General features: G+C 46.9%; 6 protein-coding genes across 6 annotated transcripts; 3 read left to right on the forward strand and 3 right to left on the reverse strand.

Moving 5' to 3' along the window:
- Positions 1-1,759: 1,759 nt before the first annotated feature.
- N7478_002352 (DNA-directed DNA polymerase POL5) lies at positions 1,760-4,971 on the forward strand (the record flags this gene model as incomplete). Its single annotated transcript, XM_056918566.1, has 5 exons — positions 1,760-2,128; positions 2,197-2,758; positions 2,822-3,633; positions 3,693-3,998; positions 4,054-4,971. The coding sequence occupies 5 exons, from the start codon at positions 1,760-1,762 to the stop codon at positions 4,969-4,971; spliced, it is 2,967 nt and encodes a 988-aa protein (XP_056781724.1).
- A 299-nt stretch (positions 4,972-5,270) lies between these two features.
- Positions 5,271-7,158, reverse strand: N7478_002353 (cytochrome P450; the record flags this gene model as incomplete). Its single annotated transcript, XM_056918567.1, has 6 exons — positions 5,271-5,719; positions 5,785-6,396; positions 6,483-6,551; positions 6,601-6,703; positions 6,761-6,877; positions 6,934-7,158. The coding sequence occupies 6 exons, from the start codon at positions 7,156-7,158 to the stop codon at positions 5,271-5,273; spliced, it is 1,575 nt and encodes a 524-aa protein (XP_056781725.1).
- Positions 7,159-8,043: 885 nt separating this feature from the next.
- N7478_002354 (putative pyroglutamyl peptidase type I) lies at positions 8,044-8,961 on the forward strand (the record flags this gene model as incomplete). Its single annotated transcript, XM_056918568.1, has 2 exons — positions 8,044-8,148; positions 8,230-8,961. The coding sequence occupies 2 exons, from the start codon at positions 8,044-8,046 to the stop codon at positions 8,959-8,961; spliced, it is 837 nt and encodes a 278-aa protein (XP_056781726.1).
- A 320-nt stretch (positions 8,962-9,281) lies between these two features.
- N7478_002355 (uncharacterized protein) lies at positions 9,282-11,854 on the reverse strand (the record flags this gene model as incomplete). The annotated part of the gene is made up of 2 exons (XM_056918569.1): positions 9,282-10,099; positions 10,231-11,854. The coding sequence occupies 2 exons, from the start codon at positions 11,852-11,854 to the stop codon at positions 9,282-9,284; spliced, it is 2,442 nt and encodes an 813-aa protein (XP_056781727.1).
- Positions 11,855-12,354: 500 nt separating this feature from the next.
- On the forward strand, positions 12,355-13,509 carry N7478_002356 (MOSC domain-containing protein; the record flags this gene model as incomplete). The annotated part of the gene is made up of 1 exon (XM_056918570.1): positions 12,355-13,509. The coding sequence occupies one exon, from the start codon at positions 12,355-12,357 to the stop codon at positions 13,507-13,509; it is 1,155 nt and encodes a 384-aa protein (XP_056781728.1).
- A 200-nt stretch (positions 13,510-13,709) lies between these two features.
- On the reverse strand, positions 13,710-14,176 carry N7478_002357 (uncharacterized protein; the record flags this gene model as incomplete). Its single annotated transcript, XM_056918571.1, has 2 exons — positions 13,710-13,837; positions 13,933-14,176. The coding sequence occupies 2 exons, from the start codon at positions 14,174-14,176 to the stop codon at positions 13,710-13,712; spliced, it is 372 nt and encodes a 123-aa protein (XP_056781729.1).
- Between the last annotated feature and the right edge of the window lie 551 nt (positions 14,177-14,727).

The raw sequence follows: 14,727 nt of genomic DNA on the forward strand, positions 1-14,727 counted from the left end.
TGTAAGTATTCCGGTGAATCAACCTAGACATGATACCAATAGCATCGTTGTATAATTGGATTCCATGAACGTAGACTCGCGTATCTTTATTTATCCTCCCCAGAGAAAGGCACGACATGGCAGCGAGAGCTTTATCCAATATCTTACCCTTCTGGGGGAGATGGTAGATGCCTGAATGGAGAGACTGTTGTAAATTTACAATGGACGAGGGCTTATCAACAGAGAAATGAAGTTGGATGAAAGATGAAAGCACCTGCGCCCGCATATTCTGACTCGAGTAAATAGGAGCTGGCAAGATAGGAGAGCAGAGGTGACTGGTAGCATGAGCCGCAGGCAGTTGACTAATAGGTTTCACCACTATCTTTCTGCTGGGAACATGGACCCAGTTTCGGTATTCATCATATCCAGGACATTTGAGTCCGCTTTTTATACATCGTGCACATTCGGGATTGTTCTCATCGGCGTCGCACTACCGTAGTTGTTAACAGAACCAACCTGAGATTATTGGAGAGACACGAACCTTCTTCTTTCGCTTTCGACAAGTTAAGCAGCCCTTAGAAGACCACGGCTTGCCACCCATATCTATATTTCGACCAGTCCAATGTTCAGCAGGTTCAAGTTTAGGGCGGAGTTTGATTCAATAAAGCCACGGCCGAACGGTGAAGGATTTCAGTGCCGTTAGAGTGGCCCCCATGTACACTGGCCACCGGGCACTTTTACCAATGAGGTTTTAGCAGTATAAGGGCGGTGGAAGACAGTGAATGTTATTGGCTATGGCTGTGGATTTTGTGTGGGGGTGTACGCAACGGGAGTGGTGAACGAACATTGAAGTAAACCCCTTTATCAAAGCTTGGCGGGAAACCTACTTTAAGTACTTTTTAGTTAGCCGCAGCATTGGAGAGTTCCAAGGTTGAATAGCGCAAGAAAACTATCTTGAGGCCCAATTTGGTAATGCTAAGACTAGTTAAGATCGCCAAATGTATGTCTGAGACAGATTGAAGTATACCAGTTTATAAATAAAATAAATATCCAACCCGAGGCAACATCGGGAAAATTGCCACACCGTGAAAGCATTTGGAGTCTTATAACAATCTCAGACTGTGATATCACTTATTAGGTAGACAACATGACAGACGTGAAGTGAATTATTTTGGACCGGCATGAATGTAGCTGGCGCATTGGGTAGGTAGAGGGGTCCAAAACTCGCTGCAGGCTTATGATAGTCAATCTTAGTGCTAAGGGTAGCTTTCCCTTCTTCAAGTTTAGTTTTGGTGAGGGGTATCTCCAAGTTATGGTAGGTATTTTTTACATCTAACTGAGCGGAGATGTTTGTCTTTGATGACTGGCCTGGGCTTTCTCCAAATGTTAGCATCAGGGGATTCGGGTACTATATAGACTCATTGGGCATATGCGTATTCAAGGGAAGCTAGTCAATAGAGACCAATTAGCTGGCAACTTGAAGAATATATCCAGGTAAAATATATTCAAGTTCCTATCACGACTTGAGTTCGGCAAGGGCATTAGGGGAAGGGAGTATAGTTCATGCGGCGGTTACCACGATAACTCCGACCGACGGTACAAAAACCTTATCAGCTTATCGCAACGCGCTAGTCCAGAAATGGCCAGCCTCTCCCCAAATTTTCTGCGCCGCAGCGAGCAATGTTCCCCAGGAATCAACCTCGCGACCAGCTCAATTGCCAGAGCTGCGATCTCGATTACCACATACCAACATTCCCGGCATCGGAATAACCAACTCAAAATGCCACCCCACTTCTACGCCCCGAGAAAGCGACGTCGCGAGCCTTACAATGTCGACGTGAAGCTCGTAGAGATCTACGAGGACCTGGCCAGCGAGAAAGACGAGATCCGTCTCAAAGCCGCACAAGGCCTCGTCTCACAATTCACACCCGATAAGGACCCCACCGATGATCAAATTAAGAAGACGCTGCAGAGACTATTTCGCGGTCTCTGCAGTAGCCGTAAAGCAGCTCGAATTGGCTTTTCAATCGCTCTGACGGAGATGCTCACTCAAATCTTTACTGTCAAGCGCGAGGATTCGGAGGTCGTGCTTGCAGATGCGCTTCGTATCTGGGAGGCTCAGTCGAACAACTCTGGCGAGACCAGACAGGTAAGCTAGGCTGAAGATTCTACGAAATTCATGATAACTTGGTACTGATCGGAATTCTTTGATTACAGGAACAACGCGACTACCATTTCGGTCGGCTATTCGGTGCCGAAGCCATCCTCAAATCTGGCGTCCTCTTCGAAGCCAGCGTTCCATTTGACTATTGGACCAAGGTCCTCGGCCTGATTTTCGAGCTTGCGCAGAAAAAGCCATGGCTCCGCGAGGAGTGTGGATGGATCATTTACCGTTGCATCTATGACCTCTCTGCTCGCAAGATGGATGTTAAATTCCTGGAGAATACCCTGGAGACCGTATGCTCCCATGACCTGGCGAAGACCCCGGAAGGTGTCGCGGTCTGGCTGGCGGCGAAGGACATGTTCCCCGATGCCAAGTTTCCCTCCAAGGTCTGGAAGCACGATGACCCATTGGACACAAAGGAGCGCAGCAATCTGTCTAAAATTATGAAGGAATCTTCTGCTGAGGAAGATCAGGGCGAGAAGAAACTCAAGGCTTCTGGTACCTGGAACTCCAAGCTTCATTTCGCGTGGGATGCGGTTATTTCGCGGACTACTGAGAGCACTAAGTCGAAGGGACGTCTGTCTTTCAGTGATTTCTGGACAGAGGTCGTGGACAGTAAGTGGAACGTTAAACAAATTATCTCCAATGCGCCAAACTAACTAGTTTTCTTTTCTTTAGATAGTCTATTCGCCTCCGCTTCATCCGACGAACGCAAGTATTGGGGTTTCCTCCTATTCAACAAAGTCCTCAACGAAGGTACCTCTAGCCAGGCATCCCATGTGTTCACCAAAAATCTTGTTCGATGCTTGACAAACCAGCTTGCTGTCGAAGATCGTTACTTGCACCGCATGGCTGTCAAGGCCTCTAAGGCAATCCAAACCCGCGTCTCCACCGAGCCCGGCTTCGCAGCCGCAGCAGTCGGCGGCCTGATGGGTACCGCTGGAGCCGTGAACTTTGACCAAGCCACAAAGACGAAGACCATTGAGAAGATCGTAGCTGACGCCAACCGTGAGGCTTTGGAAGATATTGTTCCAATGTTTGGAAAGCTTCTCACTCACCCTGGTGCAAGCGATGACAAGGTTGCTGCATCAAACCGACAGTTCATTGCCGGTAGTCTTCTCTCAATTGTGCGGGCGAAGGCCTCCACCGGTAATGACGATTCGGAAGAGGATTTCCAGTCTGTTCTGGAGCAGATTCTGTCTATCCTCGTGCGATTCGCATACTTCCCCAATACCGATGATGCTTCCACGGCCCCACAACCTGCTCTCTCTCAGGCAACACAGGAGATGCTGCGCAACCGCATCAACTCCTCGTTAAACAGTCTCCTCACATCACCAAAGTATGCTGCAGCTATTCCTTATGCGGTTGTCAAGCAGATCCGTGATGCTATTAAGTCCGAAGAATATGGAAAGTTCATCATCAATATGGATGACAAGTTGCAAGATTCCGTGAAGACTGCTTTCAAGTCTCTCAAGAAGCTTTCTAGCAAGGTACGAGAAATCAGCTGCTTGCATTGGTGTTAAAATACGTTTACTAACTTTCTATATAGGAGAAGAAGGGCGAGACATCTAGTATCTCCGCTTTCAAGCTCTTGTACTCCATGACCGTTCTGCAGGTGTATAACGGCGACCCCGATGCTGTGTCAATGCTCGACGAGTTAGAGTTCTGCTACTCCAAGTTCATGGACGAAAAAGAATCAAAGAAAGAAGATACCTCCGATGCATCGGACGCCCTCGTTGAAATTCTTCTCAGCTTTGCCTCAAAACAGTCACAGCTTTTCCGTCGCATGAGTGAGCAAGTTTTCGGTGCCTTCGCCGACCAGGTTACTGAGAATGGACTGGAGTCTTTAATTTCGGTATGTACATCAACCTCTCCTTCTTGAAGCACCCTCTAATTTGAATTACTTCTAGATCCTGGAAGCCAAGGAAAGTCTTGCCGGGCAACAAGAGATGTTCGAAGAACAAGATGACGATGAAGACGTCGAGGAAGTCTCCGAGAACGACGATGTCTCGAATGACGATGACGAAGACATGCCAGACGCCGACGACGACGAAATGGACAGCGACGTGGAAGTTGTCGAAGCAGAGGACGCCTCCGACTCCGATTCTGACGAGGAAGAAGAGGAAGAGGACGAAGAAGATGCTGCCGAAGTCGCTGACTTCGAAGCCAAGCTCGCAGCCGCCCTAGGTACCCACCGTGGTGATAAAGATATCGACGCTGAAGAATCCGACTCAGACGAGGACATGAACGACGACGAAATGGAAGCTGTAGACGAAAAGCTCGCTAATGTCTTCCGAGCCCGTCGCCAAGTGACATCCCAACAAAAAGACAAGAAAAATGCTCGCGAGAACATGGTCAACTTCAAAAACCGAGTTCTCGATCTTCTCGAGATCTTTGTCAAGAAGTGCCACTCCCGCCTGTTAACACTAGATCTAGTCCTTCCTCTTCTACGACTCTCTCGCCGCTCCTCTGTGAAGCAGATCGCGTCCAAGGCGAATAATGTGCTCCGCGAATATACCAAGCTGTGCAAGGGATCTGCTGTTCCGGAAATCGATGATATCAAGCCTGTCTGGGAACTTCTGCGCTCTATCCACAAGGAGGCGGCGCATAGTGGGCCTCCCGCTCACGCGACAGCTACTAGCCAGGCTAGTTTGCTTGTTGTCAAGGTTCTTGTTGCGCATGATAAGGCTGAGATTGCGGGTGTTGTTGATGTTTATGCTGAGACGAGGAAGAACCAGCTTTGCAGTACGAAGTGTCATATTCAGCCTTCTTTCTTTACTGACTGGAACAACTGGTGTGTTTCAGCTAGTAAGCAGCTCAAGAACTGAGGATCCTCTTAGGACTTCTTTGAGCTTGCGAGATTATCTGTATAGAGTTATGTGAACGTCAAGTATCATTATTGAAAAGCATCAATATCGAATCCTAAATTTATTCAGCGTTATGAACTACATCATGACTTCAATTCCAAGGCTGTTTTGTATGTGATTTTTTGCACCTGGTAGTAAATGTCATGGTATCAAAACTAAACATATGCATTTTGAGAATGTAACAAATAACCCCACTAAACCAGTAATATACCTAAATTATAGCCTAGAATAAAATGTTTGAAGCTTCCAATCTGCAACTTCTAAGCAGATACCTCCCCGAGACCGGATAGATCCATACCCGGCTCCCGAGATCGGAAAAGCAGTTCAACAGTGGGATCAGCAATGATCTCACTTCCAATCTCGAAGTTCTTCGGTCGCTCATCTCGATCCTTCAGTTTCCAGTCATACTTAAGCAGTAAGTGAATAAGTAAGATCTTAGATTCATTTGCCGCAAAGAAGCGACCCGGACAAGCGTGTAGACCATGGCCAAAGTTGAAGCTTTCAGTGGTGGTAGTCACAAATTGGTGTCTATGCTCATGGCCTGCTTCCTGGCGTTTCTTGAGGAACCGGTAGCCATCATACTTGTCGGCATTGTGATAAATACTCTCGTCAGTGTTGACGTGTGCTGAGACGGCGATCAGTGCTCCCTTCGGGATGACAGTGCCGTCTGATAGAGGGATTTCCTTGAGAGCGAGGCGGTTCAAAGAGGCTTATTCATGTTAGTATGAATTTTTTCGCACTCATATGTTTTACATGTAAACAAAAGCGACTTACTTAAGCTAACAGGGTTCGTGCGCTGGGATTCTTTCATAACACTATCCATGAGTTTGAGCTTCAACAGACTCGTTTTCTTGAGAGTACCATCCTCAGCAATAACCGCGGCAATCTCATCACGGAGAGCTTGGATATACTCTGGGTACGCAGCAAGGTCGTACATGATATTCGTAAGAAGGTTAGAAGTGGTATGAATAGCTGCGAGAGATAACCCGACTTGTCCACCCGTCATATCATAATTCGCCCCAAGGCCCTCAGATACTTCTTTGAACCAGTCGAGAGCATCCGAATGAGTACGAGGAGGATCTTCAGGAGGCATTGTACCATCGCGGATCATTTGCCGCCTGTCAATTTCTTTTTGCACGATGGATCGAGCAACAGCAAGATGTTGGCGAAGTTTCTTCATCTTAGACATAAAATGGTGCACGAAGGGACGCAGGAAAGACGGCCAAAGACGCAGTTCGCGAGAGGCAAAGAAGGCATCAATAGTATAGTTTACGGCAACATTGATCCAATCTTCGTTACGGCAGGCCTTCTCACCTAGGAAGACTAGGGTGGAGACCCGAGCAACGATGTAGGGGCATTTCTGCGAGAAGTTGTATGACGTCCATTCTGGGTTGGACGGCGTGGTTAGTTAGAATTGACCGGGGATGGGTAACGATCTCAGAGATTTTTCTTCTGCAGGTTTTATGCCATACCGTTTGATGGAGGTAAAATGTCTTTTAGTGTGAAAGCCGTTTCCTTAGATAGAGGAATTGTCAGACTACCTGTACAGTTGGTTAGAATTGATCCTTTGAATATTCGAGGCTTCCATACCAAGCGCCTGAGTCAACTTGATTCGAACTGTATCCGAGCCCACTTGGGATGAGCCATTGCCATGGAATGGTTCAAAGCCGGGGATACGCGCAGAGAAGAAGTTCTGAAATATGGTCAGTACTCATTTCGAAAGCTCTATGGGACGAATCTGTTGTTTTACCTGTCGTGTAGCGCCTTCAAAGGACAGATAGGGATGGCTTTTGATTTCATCGATATACTTTGGGTGCAGAATGATCAATGGGCGAATACCCCCCATAAGCTGGAAGACACCTTTGCCCTATTTTCGATCAGCAATTTGGTAAAACAAGATATTGATAGTAGAATCTTTCCCACCTTTGCAAACCCCTCTGCAATCAACTCGCGGGCGGACTGAGTAAAACGCGACTTGGCCTTTTTATTGGAAAGATTCCACCATTCTTTGCCAACTAAAGGAACTCGGAAATAAGGAATTTCATCGGCCAGATCTCCCCAGAAGGTGGATATGAATATAGCCACCAGTGCCACACAAATACCCTGAACCAGATAAGGAGAGTTGATCAACTCAACAAGAACCGCCATGACCACGATGGGTTAAGTAAAAATAACCACAAAAAGTCCAAAGCCTAACAATTAGTAGTCCAATTTTCGAGGGCTCGGGACATTTATAAAATAATAATGAGACTAGTCTCCACCAATGAGACCCAGTTCTTCATACAATAGATTATTGGGTTTCGGTTTCGCCCAAACATCCTATCCAGATTGGACACTTTTCATAGCCAGTCTCGCACTCTGTCTGACCCACATTAGATCGGATGTGGCTTAACTCCCGATATTGAGAAAATAAAGGGGGAACGGGAGCTGAGTGTTCCGAAAAACAGTTCGGCTGATAGGCTAGTTTGACTTCGCTAGCTTGGACCTGACGAAGTACGGAGTCTTCGCGTACGTGAAGGCCGAGAACGAAAACGAGCATCGATCATTTCCCGAAAGGGCATTTGAAGAAGTTTTGGGGGATCCACCATACAAATGACTTGATCAAGACCAATCATGATGGAATCGACCGAGAATTGGTAACACATCAGAGGTGAAACGTGACAAATGCAGAAGTGAGAAGGATAGGGATTCGAGATAAGAAATTAAGAAACATAGAGTGACAGAAAAGCAAAATAAAGATATTGAAGCTGAGATGATGAAGCTGAGTAGAGATGAGTAAAGAGAAGGAAAGATGAAGCCAATCAGCGACAATGCAAACCACCCAAAGCCAAGACTTTGGTTTCCCCGCAATTGACACTCGCTTCTACTCCAACTACTCTCTCGCGTGCAAAGTACTTATATGGTTTCAAGTTACGTCGAATATACATCGGTTACAGGATCTTCGGTTTCAGATTTGGATTTTGCTGGGGTTCTGTCTGGTATCTCCATCAATAAGACGGTTTCTTGTTTGCCTTACAAACCCACTCCTTCAATATGGGCGACTATGGCCCCGCCGTCTCTCCCACTCAATCCACCCATGTGGACCAGCACTCTGAACCAGCTTCCAACGAGATCTCCGTCCTGATCACAGGGTTTGGCGTAAGTGATGAGTGATCTGCGCCCGGATCGAAAGCGTATCCGTATCCGAATCCGAACTAATGTTCTCACGGTGTAACTTAGCCCTTCAAAACCAATCTTGTCAATGCCTCTGGCTTGATCGCCAGATCCCTGCCGTCCTCATTGACCATCCCTTCCTCCAAAGCTAAAGGATGCCCCGCTGCCGACCGACAAGTCACCCTTCATGTCCACCCCTCCCCCATCCCAGTGGCCTATTCGTCCGTGCGTGAGACTGTCCCCGCAATAATAGACGATTACGCAGCAGCCAATCAGGGTCGCCGCCCGGACTTGATCATTCACATAGGCATCGCGACTCCGAGACCCTATTACTCCGTGGAATCCCTCGCCCACCGCGATGATTACAATATCACGGATATCGAAGGTCGCTCTGGTTACGAGGAGGGCGAGAAACGGTGGAAACAGCAAGGATTGCCGGCTTTATTAAGCCCCGGTAGGGCCATCCCAATCATAGAAAGATCGGATGATAAACACAATCTCACAGAACACCGAGGTGGCCCGTATCCGCCAAATGACCATTTTCTGCAAACGTGGAAAGCAAATGCGTCGGCGGGCTTGGATATTCGCATCTCTCATGACGCGGGCCATTATCTCTGTGACTTCATCTTCTACACTAGCTTAGCCTTGGCGATGCAGCAGGGCCAAGATCGCAATGTCTTGTTTTTGCATGTTCCCGGGGCGGCGGAGGATGTCGATATCAAGCGTGGACGAGAAATTACCTTGGCCTTGATTAAGACCATGGTGACCTGTTGGATCGATGAAGTTCATCCTGCATGATCTAAGCGAACTGCATATTAGTGGCTTTTCGACTTTGATTTGCGTCTGACTTCTGCATTGGTGTTTTTTTTCCCCGGGAATATTATCATATAACTACCAGCATTACTGAAGTGAATACATAAGTTAACGCTTGATTGCTTTATAAGCATGAATTCTTATCTATGCTAAAAAGACCTATTTTGATATGTTGGATGCAAAGTGACTAAGATTGAAGTTTGCACATTCAGCCATCCAGCTGGGTATTTACCCCCCTCCCGGTTCTGCGTTCATGCGCAAAGTCGTATCTTGAGTAATTTGTGTCACCCAATTTGAAGCCTGATCTAGGCGATTGGAATTCCCGTCATCAGCGACGCCATGGCCGCTGGGCACAGGGCATTTTCAAGAGTGAACCAAGAATAATGCGTATCAGGGCCACTCTCATCTTGTTCGATCACATCTTGGATTTGAGCTTTATTCTTGCAAAAGATCTTTGGCTCTTTGCATGCGACATCTCCATTCTTCTGCAGATAATCCTGCATGATCTCAGCACAGCTCATGACGATTCGACTTATGGCCTGCGTCCCCGGCTGTGCAATTCCAAGAGCTTGTGTATTTTGCGCAGAGCCTCGAGCAACATGATGAACAAGAATAACCAGGCTAGAGATTAAAGATTCATCAGGCATGTACGCTGGTGTGAAATATTGAGCGAACTTATGGTCCTCCTTGGCTTTGATAAGCCTGAGCAGTTCAACGCAGCGTTTATGCATCCCAAAATAATTGCATAAGATAGCGGGCTGTTCTTCGAATAATTTGTTCTTTATAAGGGCAAGAACTTGTAACGCGTCGATGCTACGGGCGTTTGCCCATTTACGCTGGAATATCGCCTGTGAATTGTTGGAGGGTACAACCTCCTTGCCCTTGCCCTTGGCCTTGGTTTTTTCTTTGACAGCTGGCTTCTCCGAAAGTTGATCCAGAACCGTGTCAATGCTCGCGATGCCATGATGATTATCCGGGTTAGGCATGTACGGGATATATTGCTCCCGGTACAGATTCGCTACTGTGGTCGTTAACGTGAGGAGTCGAGCATTCTTTCCATCGGGACGATGGAAATCCCGTCTATTGCGTGAATCGCGGGCAAACTTTGTAGCAGACGAAATTCCTGTAGCCAATTCAAGTCTGTTCAGGGATTCACTCGCGTTTTGAGGTCGAGAACCAACAAAAAATGAGATTCGCCGTGGATCTTGATGAAAGCTTCCATATCAGGCCAGCTCAAATTCTTGTGCATTGGACTCAATGTGACAAGATTGTGCAAGAATGCTAATTGCTGGACATCATACCATTGGGTGATGAGTTGTTGGCCAACGGACTGCATTCGTAGATTGAGGTGGAACAAAATTAACCCACTGAGGAGGCCATGTTGATTTAGCAGGAGATGCTTTTCAGGGACTGGAAGACTCCTCAATTCTCGATTTCTAGATCGAACAAACGAAAGCATGTCGTCAATGACCCACGCTTGTACAGTCGTGTGTATACCTTTGATCTCCTCGTCGCCTTCCTTTGGCCAGAACTGAGGCTTCGGGTGTGTTTTGGAAAGCTTGAAATAGTCGTCGATAATTCTCTGAATACGCAGTCCCGACATGCGAAGGTCTGCATATGCACTCATAGAACTGTGCCGCATGATATGATGGATATCAAGCAGAATTTGACAAGCAAATGCGAGGAACGGAGTAACTCTTTTATTCTTGACATATTCGAGAATAGCTTCAGTGATTGTATCCGGAGCGGGTGTCCGAATGTTGTATGCATCCAGCATACAGAACTGGGGCAGTAACTCGAGAAGAATGATCTTATCCTCCTTGAATTTCTGGCCAGCAGACATCGCCTCCCTGTTTGCTTTAGGATTGTAGATACCGAAGTATCCCTTCTTGAATACAGGCAAGGTATCACCATCATCCATCACGTCCGCAAATGACTTCAGTAGGATCGTGGTTGTCATCAAGGTCCAGTCAGCTATATCAGCCGCATTCTCGTTGTATGGAAGACCGACTTCCATTGATGGGCCCCTATCACCACCACGACTTAGGCTTGCCAATTTTAACACTAGTTCCTGAAGAAGTTGACCAGATTGGCGAAGGGAACTCCCCCAGTCATTCACCACATCCCGAATAAGGTCCCGTGCAAGCTGCAAAGCGCTATCTGTCACCACAGCGGCGTTCATGAGGTCGATTTTCTTGTCGCAGTACTCCGTCCAAGTATGGGATATGAATACCCGCGTATTGTGCAGATCTTGAAACATGCAGTATGTCTTGAATAAGATGATGCCGACTTGTGACCCTTCAGCTTCATCCTCGTCCTCATCAAGAACTTGGACGTCAACAATTTTCTGGGATTCAGGGAGAGCCTCCGGCGTTGATTCGGATTCCTGCGGTTCCTCAACGGTGAGAACTGCAAATTTGTTGTGGAACAGGTCGATTTCTGCATCATCGACCGCAGCCTCAGAGGTGGCAGGTGGCTGCTTGGCATTGGGATCGGAGGACTTGTTCACCTTCCATTCCAAGATGTCACAGATTATCTCCAGAGCAGAAACAAAATGAGCATGTCGCTCATTGTTTTTGGTGTCTCCCTGTCCCAGGAACCAAGAAATAACGTGCTTTCTGAGCTTAATTGCTCTTCTGGCGAGGGCCAGAATTGGCCTCGGCACGGTTAGAGACGACTTAGCTATTAGCTCGGCGATCACTTGAAGCTCTTTAATGCTCGTGAAATATTGAACTGAACCTGAGATAGAGGGGTCAACTGTCTTCTTTTTGTTTTTGTTTTTATCTTTGCTTTTACCACCTTGGGTGGCTGTGCCTTGGTTTTCAAGCCCGTCTGGTTTGTATCCGCACTTAACAGCTGCTTCAAGCAGCGAAACCATTGGTGTCGTCCTTGTAGCGTTTGTAGCTACTTTGTAGGAATTTGGGCGGCATAGTGATGGTTAACTGAATGTGTGGATGTGTGGATGAGAAATTCAGAGAGTATTGTGTGTTGATGTTGAGCACTTGAGCAGTGGCTAGTATAAATCGAACCTACTGGGCGAAGAGGACGGGAAATTAATGTTCCGGGCTCTTGGAATTCTATAACGAGATGAGCGACTAGTACATTGCAATAACTCATTAGTGTAAATTGGTAGAAACAGAGGAGTTTAAGATATCACATGTGCAGAAGCTAGCCAATATATATGTAGTTCTCAACCATGGATGCAATTCCTATAACCTTTTGTGTAACATGAAGCGATTGACGTAAGAAGCGGCTCAAGCCGGCAAAACGGAGCCGCTGGTCAAGCCACCAGCACTAGTTCTGACCCTGAGGTATGATGACTCTTCTCCCCCACAAAAAAATATTCAAACCTCTTGCAAACACAATCAATTGATGGAAATGATTGAGGGGACATCCAAAGCCTCACTCCTGCTGTTAGGACTGGTCATCCTCCTTCCAGTCCTCCTCATCCCACAACTGAAGGGATGGATCCGCAAATCATCCACGCCGGCGAATCGGCTGCTGGACCTACGCTTCTGGCGCTGGCACCCCAAACAGTCAACCGAAATTATATCACTGCGAATGTACCCAATTAAATCATGCCGAGGCTTCGAAGTGCAACGAGCCACTGTCAAAGAGCATGGTCTCGAGCTTGACCGGCGCTGGATGCTGATTGATGCTTCGAAAAACGAGTTTGTGACTATTCGCCAAACGCCCAAAATGACCCTGATTGGAACGGCGCTCAGTCCAGATGGAAATGACCTCATGATTTCGATTCCACGCCTGGGCCTAGAACGCGAAGAATCAGCGGGTGCATCCTCTGATCCCAAATATGACGCGACAACAAACACAATTCGCATCCCTGCATATCCCACTCAAGAGTGGCTTCAAGCTCACACGTCTGTTGCAGACGTAAAGATCTGGGGTCATGATACAGACGGATATATATACTGCGATGATATAAATGCTTCTTTCTCGTCTTTCTTGGGCTACCCCGTCGCATTAGTCTACAAGGGCCCCAAGCCACGCGTTGTGCAAGGGAACGGCTCACTAGAGCGAGTCGGCCGCGTGCAGTCAATAAATTTCCCCGATGAATTCCCTGTTCTCGTCGCCTCGGATGCATCGCTGAACGAACTTAACACGCGTTTGCGCGATAGGGGCGCGGATCCTATTACTATCGAGCGCTTCAGGCCTAATATCATCGTGCGTGGTGAAAAGCCATGGAGCGAGGACTTGTGGAAGCTAGTACGAATTAAGACAATTTCCTCAAAAGATAGCGGCGATGCTGGTATGCAAGAAGACCAAGCACCGCTTCTTATGGATATCGTGACGCGATGTGGCAGGTGTCAGGTTCCGAATGTTGATCCGGACTCGGCGGTTAAGAATAAGAAGCAGCCGTGGGATACTCTTATGTCGTTTCGGAGAGTTGATGCAGGGCTCAAATATAAGCCTTGCTTTGGGATGATGGGCATGCCGCGAAAGGAAGGGGTTGTTGAAGTTGGAATGCGCTTTGAGGTTTTAGAGGAGACTACCGAGCATCGCTACATCATGTAGTAGCTCTGCGCTGGCTGAATTGAAAGCGTCTTCCAGACATTATGGACTTAGAATTAAAGATTCAAGGTAAAATTTTCATCAAAAAGTATCATTCAAATCATATCAAACAGATCATGAAACGCATATTAACAGTACTAATTCGCTCTTTCAAAAAAAAAACAAATGCAAGTGCCTATGCAAAGCTCGACCTCATGCTGGAATCAAGAAATGGGCTCAAGGTGACTGCAAGACGCATAGTAGCTTTGGTACTCCCCATCACCCCCACCGCAAGTACCCACTGGAATATCAAGGCGATCCTGCTGGCAGGCATCGTCGCTATAAACGCTGACTAGTTAAATTTGTTAGTTATTGCGACCGCGGAGATTCACATATAACAGCGACCACTATAACAATAAAAATAAACGATGATAATAATGAACTCACCCGTGCAGTTATTGATGGCGTACTCAAAGCTCACAGACTCGATCGTGCTATCGCTCAAAGTTTGGCATGCGTTGACAGCATCTCCATAAACACCGAGCTCGCCCATGTTCTCCGCAAAACATCCGGGCGCACCAAAAAGACGGAGCTGTACATAACGAGTATTTGCGGGGGAAGCGGGGGAGGGTGCAGCGGAGCCGCTCGCCGCAAGAGCAAGAATGGAGGCAGCAATAGTAGCGAAATGCATTATGATGAAGTGACGAGAAATAATCTAAAGCTCGGGTTTAGTTAGAGAAGTTGAATTAGAACTAATATTGTGATAGATGATGTGTGACAGTTCAAGGATTCCAGATGGTTTAAATAATTCCTCGTCGAGGCGGAGTGAGACATCGATCGTCGCCACTCCATGACCTCAGGTATCTTGCATAGCATGATGAGTGTTATCCGCCCCTTTACTGTCTCAGATGACAACCTTTGAACTCCATTGATAAACCTTCTCTCCTTCCAGACTCGATACCTGATGCAGGAAAATAACAGCTTATTAGGCCTCCCGTTGCCTTTTCGCATGCGTGACCGAGACAATCTGCGTGGACATAACTAAAAAAAGAATCAGAATGAATCTGCTGACGAGATGGTTAGTATATTCACATACGTTGTTTGTACATAAGCTATGTGTTACATTCTTCTGGGCGGGTTATAAATTTCCCAGCAAGTGTTAACGAGTTCTTCACCTACTTTTTCCTGTGTACTCCTACTTCATACAATGAAATGAAGAAATTGAGAGAATTATGAGCTATA

Source organism: Penicillium angulare (assembly GCF_028827245.1).
Source record: "Penicillium angulare strain IBT 27051 chromosome Unknown utg000003l_segment0_segment0, whole genome shotgun sequence".
Classification (NCBI taxonomy): domain Eukaryota; kingdom Fungi; phylum Ascomycota; class Eurotiomycetes; order Eurotiales; family Aspergillaceae; genus Penicillium; species Penicillium angulare.